The 11465-nt window shown below is 44.4% G+C and overlaps 1 protein-coding gene across 23 annotated transcripts in view; it reads left to right on the forward strand.

The window, feature by feature from the left end:
* The window catches only part of GLYR1 (glyoxylate reductase 1 homolog), a 41701-nt gene extending 31482 nt beyond the window's left edge, over positions 1 to 10219 (forward strand). For 18 of the 23 annotated variants that reach the window (XM_028705221.2, XM_028705225.2, XM_028705229.2 and 15 more), the window contains 6 exons: positions 622 to 732; positions 3273 to 3374; positions 4082 to 4244; positions 4901 to 5080; positions 5619 to 5743; positions 6603 to 10219. In XM_028705221.2, coding sequence (XP_028561054.1) covers positions 622 to 732; positions 3273 to 3374; positions 4082 to 4244; positions 4901 to 5080; positions 5619 to 5743; positions 6603 to 6677 — 756 coding nt within the window. In that variant the 3' untranslated portion in view covers positions 6678 to 10219. The remainder of the gene's footprint in view (positions 1 to 621; positions 733 to 3272; positions 3375 to 4081; positions 4245 to 4900; positions 5081 to 5618; positions 5744 to 6602) is intronic. The other 5 variants (XM_028705226.2, XM_028705243.2, XM_028705241.2 and 2 more) reach the window with 3 other exon arrangements.
* The last annotated feature ends 1246 nt before the right edge of the window (positions 10220 to 11465 follow it).

Raw genomic sequence — 11465 nt, forward strand, 5'->3', positions numbered from 1 at the left:
TTCTGGGGTGAAAGCAATCAAGAGACTTGGTTTTGGAGCTACCATCTAGCAGCCTGTGACAGCAGGGGAATGGCCCAAATGTTCAGTGCCCACACAGAGATGATGAAAGCTAGTGCCAGGACCCATCCCCACCTACTGCCACCAGTAGAAAGTAGCAGGTTGTCTTCTGTCATTCAGGACAGGTGAGGTTTTCTATTCCCCACCAGCCCACATGGGCTGTGTTTTGGAACTGGGCTCTAGCTGTTGCTACCTGTTTGGCTATTAGAAGGTAGCCTGCTATCAATGGCCTCTTGAGCTGAGGGCCTGATAAGTTGCTATGGAACCTCTGGGGTCTTTAGAATGCTCCTTGTAATGCACTGCCTAAAGTAAGAGGATAGCTAACCACTCTAGAAAGCAGAGAAGAGAACCTGACATCACTGAACGTGATCTCCACACCCCAGAAAACAAGGTTCTTCTAAATAGCCTAGCCCTGTTTCATTTTGTTCATGTGAATGTGGTCCAGGATGCAATCCTCTTCAGTTCACCATGGGCACATCAGAGTCCCTGGTAGAGCGAAGCCAGCTTTGACCTTTATTATTCAGTGGTTTCCATTTCTTACATTTGGGTCTGTGACTTTTGCAGTGTGATTTGTTCATCCAGGAGGGGGCAAGGTTGGGAAGAACCCCCGCTGAAGTGGTCTCCACCTGTGACATCACTTTCGCCTGCGTATCTGATCCAAAGGCAGCCAAGGATGTAAGGATTATCTCTTTTTCTTGCACGCTCTCACCTTTCTCTCAGTGCTGTACACAGCGCTGACTTTCCATGACCAAAAACTCTTCCAAAACATACTGACTCCATTGATTCCAGTCATGAATCTCTGCAGCTCTTTAATTCTATGCCAAGAAAGTGCAGAAATCATATTCCTCATTGTAATGGATGCCCCAAAGTTTGTCTGGTACAGTAATTCCAAAACTGTGCATCAGGGCATGCTAGTGTACTGCAAGAGAGGCTGAAGTGTGCCTTGAAAAAATTAGTAAACTGGAGGCGTCCTCCATTCTGTGCTCCTTATAGCAGTGAGGGCCCGTGCAACATTGATTAACCTTCCTCCCTTTTTACTTAGCATATATATAAGGACATACTAGAATTAGACTTTTTGAATTGTATCAGAATATTCAATTGGAATAAGCGTGTGCTAGGATTTCCTTATGCAATTGCTGATGGATGCAGGAAAAGCCCAGAAGCATCACTGTTGCCTTGCCTTGACTGGGAAGGGGGAAATAGGAGGTAGTGGTAGTTTCAAGGAGGAAGCCTGCCTGCTGTTCTGGGAACAGAAATTGTGAGAATTAAGAGTGAAGTGTGCCTCCCAGTTTTAAATCATGGGTGGAAACTGATCAGAGTATCAAAACATGGCTCTAGTATTTAGAACAAGGTCAGCCTGTCTTTTCAGCTGTGTGCTGATATTTTCTGCCCAAATATTTAATCTCCTTCTAAAGGCTTTTCTGTCAAATGACTGGAATAGTTCACAGTAGGTTTGGGCAGAGCTGGTTACTTTTGCTTTTTGTGTTCTTCATTTTGTGTGGTTGCTGGTGTAGTGTATGTTTATAATTTTCATGATCCTCTTTGAAGGCTGTAGTCTAAAGGCAATATATAAAACAAATAAAGGACTGTGTGTGCTGTGGGATAGGATAACCACAGTCAGCCACAGAAGCAAATTGTATCACTTCACAGTTTAAAATGTTTTAGATAACTTTATTGTGACTTTTCCATAACCGCAGCCAACCCTGTGAGAGGTTGCTATTGTTCCCATTTTACAGCTGAGGAACAGAGGCTGAGAGTGACTTGGATGAGACCACCAAGAGGTGGAGCTTGAACCTCGGTCTCAAAGGCTGAGGTCAGATGGAGTTTGATTAGTGTGTGCTTTCCCAGTAGCACACTCCTAAAACCCGACACTACTAATAGAGGGTGGAATAAAGAGGACTGTGCTTGTGCTGCAAGTTTTGTAGCTGTTATGTGGCTGTAAGAGTAGGCTTGAAAAACTGTTATCTGTGCTTAGCAAAATCTCAGAAAAGCAGCAGAGAATCCCCTGGCACAGTTAAGTATATTTTTCTATTAAGTGATTTTGCTCCAGGGTCCTACCTAAGCTCATCTTATCCATATAACTAAACCAATGCACAATACAAGTAAAATACACAAAAATAATTGTGTGGCTGAGTGTATATGAGGTAGAGTAACACAAAATGTATGATCTGATCCTCCTAATAGGACCTAAGAGGCTACCATTGTGCCAGGTCAGACCAGGTCCATCTAGCCCAGGAGTTAGGCAACTCTTCATCTGCTACCTTTTAAAAAAAGGATTTTCCCTTCCCATATCATTTAAAATGGGCTGCTGTCATAACCAGCACCCATCCAGAGCCCTACAATGTCAACACATCAATCAAATCTTACCCCTTTTGTTTTATATATATGTAACTGCAAGGCTGTGAAGTTAATAGAATGGGAGGTTTATCCTTGAGTAAGAAGTTGGGCTGCATGAATTTTCTGCGCATGCTCGGCTGACCCTGTGAGAAACTAGTCTTATTTCTGTGTGGCCCAGTTTCTCCCCTCTGCTTGGAACTGCAAATAGTAATACATCCTAATGGAGCTTCAACCAGACATCCCTTATCCAAGATAGAGAGAAAATGTTGCCCAAGGCAGTAATGCCATCTTCCTGATCCTTTGTTAAAAGGTAAAGGTAAAGGTACCCCTGCCCATACGGGCCAGTCATGTCCGACTCTGGGGTTGTGCGCCCATCTCACTTAAGAGGCCGGGGGCCAGCGCTGTCCGGAGACACTTCCGGGTCACGTGGCCAGCGTGACAAAGCCGCATCTGGCGAGCCAGCGCAGCACACGGAAACGCCGTTTACCTTCCCACTAGTAAGCGGTCCCTATTTATCTACTTGCACACGGGGGTGCTTTCGAACTGCTAGGTTGGCAGGCGCTGGGACCGAACGACGGGAGCGCACCCCGCCGCGGGGATTCGAACCGCCGACCTTTTGGTCGGCAAGTCCTAGGCGCTGAGGCTTTAACCCACAGCGCCACCCGCGTCCCTGGTGTTAGAGCTTCCTTAAAACTATCCTCTGTCTAAAGTGAACAGCAGCATCCTATAAGGTAAATAATGTTGAGGCCACTCAAGTCATGTAGGCACTTTCAGCAAGCCCTTGTGCAGAGATGGTTAGCAGGAGGCCCTTTAGCATTGGCACAGGTGGATTTCCTTTGCAGACACCCTATTGCTTTGGCGCTCTTCTATTCCCACAGCTGGTGCTTGGTCCTAGTGGAGTACTCCAGGGTATACGTCCAGGAAAGTGCTACGTGGACATGTCCACCGTGGATGCAGACACTGTTACAGAACTGGCTCAGGTAAGCATTGCAAACTGAGTGCCTGGTATTATTTTAAATCATGTAATAGGGTTAGCTCTCCTTCAGGATGGTGTTCATTCACTCTTTTTCCGCTACATGCAAATTCTGCCTTAAAAGAGCCAGGCAATTTGCAAGCTTACTAAAAATTGAGACCTGTAACCAGAGATTCGGATTTTTGATTCAAATGATTTGTGGAAGTCTGCCTCACCTCCCTGTACCACGTTCTCTCCATGTCAGAGTTCCTTTGCCCATTTCCTTCTTGCAAACTGTATGCCCTTTTGCACACACATGCACCTGCCTACTGTCCTTAGGATCTCTGAACTTTTTCTTCGATCTAAAGAAATGGTAGCCAGTGTGGTGCCCTCCAGATACTGTTGGAGTCCACGAACAACTAGAGGGCACCAAGTTGGCTGCCCCTAAATTGATGTGACCTTTCACTTCCCTGAAAAGTAGCTGCGCTGTCAATAGTCTCCTGCTGACATACTCAACATTAGCCAATATATGGGGTGTTTTCACCATCAGTGTCACCACAACAGGTTAACCCAATGGCTAGAGGGAGTTCATGGGTGCTCCTGTCATTAATAGGTGTTTGGGGTTTCCTGTATTTCCTGATGGTTTTCAAGGCGTAGCTTTCCTCTTAGACCTCTTGGTTGGTGCCGTATGTGTGTGCCCCATTTAATTGGGACATTTCTTCTCATTTCTTCCAGGTGATCGTATCCAGGGGTGGTCGCTTCCTGGAGGCACCAGTTTCAGGGAACCAACAACTCTCTAACGATGGCATGCTGGTGATACTAGCCGCCGGTGACAGGGGCTTATATGAAGACTGCAGTAGTTGTTTCCAAGCAATGGGGAAAACCTCTTTTTTTCTAGGTAATACCTTCCATCCCAGTGCTGAAGAGAATCATAGTAGGCTGATCATAGGCAGAATATAGTTTAAGCCCACTGAATTCAGTTGGCTTTAGTGTGCCTCGATTTGTATAGTAAGGATGGGCAATCTGTGGTCCTCCACACTGTTGTTCAACTAAAATTCCCAGCAGCTCCAGGCCAGCTGATGGCCAGTAATCAGGAGTTGATCTGGAGGGCACAATGTTGTCCACCCTTGCTATTAGTATCTCCATTCTGAGAGGTGGAATAGGAAGGTGAGTCTCCCCTCAGCATGTTTAGGCAAGAGAACATAAAACTGTGTGGTCAAAAAAAAATTGTTTTGGAATCCAGCGTCTGTCTGAAGCAGTGATACAGGCAAGCCCTGATTTGCAGAAGGGTTGTGTACGGAGTCATCATGCACAACTGCATAGCACACATAAGCCCACTATGCTCCCACCCCGTTATGCCGCCTTCTCTGTTCGCTTCCAGGTTGCAGTGATGCACGCATGCATATTAGGGATTCAGTCCACCCACCCCAAACAGAATATGTAGTTGCTTTCACTGGGTGTCTTTCAGAACGGCTTAGAAGTCAGTGGGCATGGTGCAGGTTCTTGGTTTTTTCCTTATATAGAGCTGTCCAACAGTGTGTGCCTCTCTCACAGGGGAAGTGGGGAACGCTGCCAAGATGATGCTCATTGTGAACATGGTCCAAGGAAGCTTCATGGCCACAATAGCAGAAGGACTAACTCTGGCTCAAGTGACTGGTCAGTCGCAGCAGACTCTTCTGGATATCCTCAACCAGGGACAACTCGCCAGCATCTTCTTGGACCAGAAGTGCCAAAGTAAAGTTCTCTCCCATCTTTCCTTCTTAACCAGAAAGCTGGTATCTCTTTTTAAGTGTCACCAAACAGTTGCATAGTGGGGTTCAAAGAGTGGGGGAGAGGAGATAAGCATTGCTTCTGGGATTCACTATTCCATTAGTGTAGTGTAGGATGAAATTAGTGTAGTGTAGCTGCAGATTCATACTCCCACATCCAAGCCAACGATTTTATCCACTGAACATTGCAGGCTTGTTGCTACTTCATCTGTATTCACAGCCAGGCTTTTAAAAATATGGGGTGATACAGGAAGTTCATGGTTGGGGGAGGGTCACAGTTTAGCAGTGTCCTAGGTTTTGTCACTGAAAGGAGGGTTAGGAAAGATATCTGCCTTGAAGATCACTTTTAGAGTAGCAATCTGAGTCTACTTGACGTCTTTAAGCAGGATCAGTTTGATCCTGGCACTGGTGAAATCTGCAAGGGAAGAGAGAAAGCAAGTCAGCAGCTGGGAAAGTGGAATGTGAAATGTACCTGGGGTTTTGTTTCTTTTCTTTTTTTCCAGACATCCTGCAAGGAAATTTTAAACCAGATTTCTACCTGAAATACATCCAGAAGGATCTCAGATTAGCCATTGCACTAGGCGATTCTGTTAACCACCCAACTCCCATGGCAGCTGCAGCCAATGAGGTATGTGTGCTGCCCAGGCCTCCTCTCTTGCTCCAGTTCCATCTTTAGGAGAGCTCCTGATACCCCTTTTGTAAAGGTCAGGGGAGTTGCCACTTTGGCCCTGCATGGCCAAGCCTCTTGGGGTGCCTTGGCCACGTGGCCCCCAGTCTTCCAACTTTGGAGGTATGGCTCACTGGATAAGGACTCCCACCCTTCTTCTTAGCTTCAAAGTTTGGAAATAGGCTGGACCACCCACTATCCTCACCAGAGGGATGCATCACACTTGCTTAGATAAAAGATAGCAGGCACTTATACGGAGGTGATCTTGATGGTGCCCCTTGTTTATGACACTCTTTTCTTGATTTGCCAAGTCCTCTGGGGTTCAGCCATTTTTTCAAAGCATTGTAAAACATTTTTGTTTGCATTGGCTAAACAAACATGGTTAAAATTAAACCTCTAGATCATTTGTTGTTCAACCCCCATCATCCCATCATGCTTGGCAGGCCTGAAGTCTAACAACATCTGGAAGGCCACAGGTTGCCCATCCTGGTTTAGAGTTTGGTGATTTAATACTGCTTATGGCTGTTGAAAGTTTATATTTTAATGGAATTTTTTGGCTCTTTTACATGACACAGTATCACCTTTCCTGTGGGGGGAAGCTTTGTTAGGGCTAATTATGGCCAGCAGGCTTTTCCTCATAGTGAGCTACACATAGGTGCTGGCTGTGGCCCCAATTCCCCAATTCACATAGTGTTCCTTGAAGGGAAGTGTTTATAGATATTGCTGAGGCAGTTCTGTATTCTAGTGGAAAACCAATAGTAGTATGAGAATACTTGCTTTCTGAAAGGACTGCTTTCTTATTGCCTTTCTCTTTCTTCAGGTCTACAAACGAGCAAAAGCATTGGACCAATCTGACAATGACATGTCTGCTGTGTACAGGGCCTACATCCACTAGGCTACCCCATTCTTGTTAATACCATGATTATTAATTATGATGATGATGATGAATACTGGGTTTTAACTCTGGACCAGTCCATCTCTGTCTCTGTCTCTCTCTCTTTTTCTTCCCCCCACCTCTCCTCAATTGTTTTTCCTTTTTTAAAATACAAAAACTCTCCTGGGATCTGCCACAAGGGCAGATTCTACAGCAAGCCTTCCTGTGCCAGCAGCAGCAAGAGTAGGAGGGAAAGGGCTTGGATCATTGCCTTCTTGACAACAAATTATACCACATTCTCAGAGTCACAGAATGGAATTGGCTGCAGGTCGTCTCAGAAACCCTGAGGCGACTCTTGCCAGGAAGTCTGCTGCTTGGCTTCTTCTGGTGTTCACTTTTGTACCAGTGTCCTCAAGAGGTTGTTTGTTTGTTTTTAACTGCTGTTTCACTTATTTGCTGTGGGTAATGTGTTCATTGTCCTCTCTTATGCACTAGGGACAATTGAAAGAAGGCTGTCTCACCTGCCTGTGAACCTGGGTGGCTCAATCTCAGGCCCTCTAGATGCTGATGCACTACAGCTTCCACAAGCAAGATCAGTGGCCCAGTCATGATGGGAGTTGTCGTTCAGCAACATCTGGAGGGCCAGAAATTTCCCACACCTGGTCTAGACCCTCGGAAGCTGGCTCCACTTTTTTTTCCTAGGAGGGAAGCAGTCACAATCAAGAAGACGACAGGGCTAAAATTAGCATTGTAGTTTCGGATATTCCCCACCTCAGTGTATCAGTGGAATTAGTTACGAGAACCAAAATAGGCTCCATCCATGGCCCTTCCCATTCAGACAGCTTAGTTTTTAGTGTACACAGGACCCAGCATATGCCTGTGGCACTTGGATATGCCAAATGCATTTAGAACAGCCTTTGGTTTTCCAAGCATTGTTGAACTCCAAATCCAAGGCAGTCTTGGAACAAAGGGATTTTTGTCCCCCAGCCTCTGGAGGGCACAGATTCCCCATTGTTGATTTAAAGACTCCAGTTCCCAAAAGGTTAATCCAGTCTTGAATATTGCTGTAAAACCCCATTGCTTTTTATAATTCAGAAAATGAACTGGTATGTGTTTTAATGAGCAAAGGTAGAAACTTGGGTGTCTTCCTTTGGTTTTATGTCCTGAGAGCATGCACAGTGTGCACGCACCCAATCTTCTGTGGCTGTTAGTGTTGGCAAAGATTATTAGGATTCTTTTCATGTTGCCAGAGAGCCATAGGGCAAGGTAAGAGAAAGTGGCTTCAGGAAGACCCAAAATCTAAACCCAGAATCTTGACTTCCATGTTTCCCTTTCTGTAAAAGTGGAGGAGATATGCCTATTTGTTGGCAATAACGTTAATACAGCCTAATAAACTCTGCTTGCATGAATGGCAGTGACAACAAGCTTTGAATTGATAGGCTGTCATCTGTTGGTGAAGTTGTGAGCGCTCCAGCAGATTGACCAAGTACCCATACTTTGGAAATAACCTAGTAAAGGGAAGTGGGGAATGGCTCCTGCTGTTGAGGCCATTTACCATGCTGGGTCTCACTGGAAGTCAAGTAGGGTCCCAGAGAATTCAAATAAATCTATTTGAATCAACCAGAGCTGCCGTTGAGGGAGGGTGAGCTTTTGAGCCCAACAGAACTTGACCACATGATTCCATGTAAAAAATGGCTGGTGTCAAATGAACAGTCCTGAGTTCTCTCTGGCAGCTCCTGAGCTTTCAAAATGGAATGCAAGGATATACAAAGTAGGAGCCGTACAAATGCCCCCATGTCTTAAGTACATCAACTGAGTGTTAGTCTTGGAAGAGAATCCCGTGTTCACACTTGGAAAGCAGCAGGATGGACACCCCTTGCTGTTCACACATCAGATTTCACATTTTCCATGGGTGTCCTGCAGCTGTAGAGCCCTAATATGCACAGACCCAACCTGCACAGTAATCCGTACTTCCATTTTGTAGTGAATATACCACATGGACCAGGATGTTACCTTGATCAGGACCTTCACATTTGTAGATCCAGTACAAAAACGAAAGCCACACTCCTTTGGTTGCTTGTTACTTCTGTGGTATTTTAGCAGTCGGCCTGGGAAAGGAAACAGAACCAGTTAAGTGTTCCTCTGGAGCAGCCTTCCCCAAACTGATGCCTTCCTGGTGTTTTGCACTACAGCTCCCATCAGCTCCAGGCATCGTGATTAGTCAAAATCTTCTGGCGAGTACCAGGTTGAGGAAGCATGCTTTCCCTAGGGTCTTCCATTCCTGCTTGTGTGATCTCTGGACATAGATAGCCATCAGAGACTGCTGCTCTGCCCTGTGCTGAAATTTTATCTTGATGAGCGGTGGAAATGATCACACAACAGTTGTGAGTTTATGGATTCCCTGTTGGATCCTGCTAGGACAGCTTAGCATCTTGCAGAAAGAGCAGTTTAATTTTGGAGGACATACTTTGCAGTCTTCACATAGGCTGATTTGTAAATGATAGAAGTAGTTGCTAAGGATCCTAAGGTACTATCCCAAAGAGGTCCAGGGTGTGTGTGGGGGGGCTATTTCTTAATCTTGTGATAAAGGCTGTCTTCAGAAAACTTTAAAAGGTGTAAACAGAAACCAGAAACAGCAGACTTCAGTACACTTTATTTTGCCTTGGAGCGAAAAATCCAAACTAGGCTGGGTGGGGGACTAACAGAACTGTAACTCCTTGTATTGAAGGCCTATCTTGTGGCTTCTTTGGCAAGGAGAATAAAGATCTGCTAGCGGGTGTGGTTCTTCCTGCAGGACTCTACAGTTACTGATAAACCAAGAACAGCCGAGAACACTCTCAGATAGAAGCCAAGGGTGGGCCGAGCACTCTGCAGTCTCAAATGCCACTTCAGAAGAATAGCCGCCTTCATTTCTTGCAGCAAAATGGGAGCGAGTTGTGGTGCCTTAAAGCTTTTATTGTGGCATAAACTTTCACGGGTCAGAAGTGTGCTATGGCCCACAGGTTTTATGCCACAATATATTTGTGGTGGTTTTTTTAAGGGGCCGCAAGACTCGCTGTTTCATTCTATTCAGTTTCTCACCTTCAGGAGCCAATTTCTCCAAAATCCTTTTTTTGTGGGTCCCTTCAGATTCCAGCTGTTGATGTTGCAGGAGGGGAAGCTTGGATTACAAGACTGTTTGATTGAACTGGCTTGGTCATTGTTGTCTTAATATTGTTGACAATACTGTAAAGTTACTTTTTAATGGGGATTTCTGTTTTAGCAATTGCTTTTTATTTTGGATCCTTCCTTTTTAAAGAGAAAAAAAAATGTGACACTTGTGGAAAGCTTGTAAGAAAAAGCTGTTTTCTTTTAATTCCCTCTCCTTCAATGACCGATCTATAGTTAATTAAGGTTGTGAATTTTTTTTTAATTTTTTGCCTTGTTTTTAATTAACGTTTGTCATTCAGAATAGGATGTGTGGTGATGATTAAATGGCAAAAACAGAAGAAATGATTTTTTTTTTCTTGTGCAATTAACAAAGCTACTGGCAAAAGGAAATAAAACCTTTCTTGGTAACACAATGTTACTTGTCTGTTTCTAAACTCTCCCCACCAATATTCTCTTTTCTCTCCTTCACCAGCCATTAAATCAAAAGAAATATGTTAAGCCTAACATTCCCCTTACTTTTGATTCATAGAGCACAATGTTATGTTTTTCCTGTATTAAAACTGAAGATACACTTCACACTTTTATACACTCAGATCCCATAATGACAGGCAGTTTTTCTTCCTGTCTGCTGCAAGACAACCCAGTTAAAGTTGTTTCCATTGTCCTACTCTTTTTCCCCCTCTGTCAGCTCTAGAACTGCTGTTTTCTGAATAATGTTAAGAGTATCAGCTTTGCATGCCGAAAGTCCCAGGTTCAATCCCTGAAATCTCCAGGTAGTGCTGGGGAGAGACACTCTGGAGAGCCTCTGTCAGTCAGAGTATACAGAACTAGGCTTGAAGGACTTAAAAGAGCAATCTAGCCATGTCATTCAACAGTGACAGACAACAGCTTTGCTGTAGACTAGGCAGGTGCTCTTTTTCAAAGGAAGCTGCCTTATATGGAGTGAGATCACCAGACCATCTAACCACAATACTGTCTGCACTGACTAGTAGTGGCTCTCTGGCGTTTCAAGTGAGATTCCCTCCCAGCCCTACCTGGAGATTGAACCTGAGACCTGCTGCATGCAAAGCTGATACTATACTCTGAGCTATGGCCCTTCCCCTTCTGTTTCTAGCTGCAGGCTGCTTGCTACCTTGGGGTAGCAAGAGAGTTCAGGAGAACATGAAATTCTGGTGTTTTACTGGGTTCTACGATGGATATCACTAGGTCAGAAGGATTCCTTTCTGATATAAATGACCACCTAGAACTGCTTGTTTATATGTGATTTTACATCTTATTTTGTCTAGAGTTTTATAATTTTGTAATTGGTATCTTTGTCTTGATACTGGTTATTGACCATAATAAAATGACTTAGCTAGTTGATCCTAATGAGAAGAATTGCCTGCCTTTGGCTTTTGGGATTGTTGATGCGTATGTCTGTTTGGCTACACAATGATTTTTGTGTGCTGCAGCAAAGTAGGAAGCAAGAATTTCCTGTTCTCCCTCCTTTAAGACATTGCTACCCAAACAGGTTGGATAAGTTTTGAACTGGATAGAGGCCAGCTTTAGCACAAAGTTTTGTTTTGTGTAAATACTTAAATATGGGGGTTCTGTTTAGGCATACAACTTGTTTATCTTTAGTATTAAACATCAACTTGTTTAATACTACACTACAAGAAT

This window comes from Podarcis muralis, chromosome 14 (genome assembly GCF_964188315.1).
Source record: "Podarcis muralis chromosome 14, rPodMur119.hap1.1, whole genome shotgun sequence".
Classification (NCBI taxonomy): Eukaryota; Metazoa; Chordata; class Lepidosauria; order Squamata; family Lacertidae; genus Podarcis; species Podarcis muralis.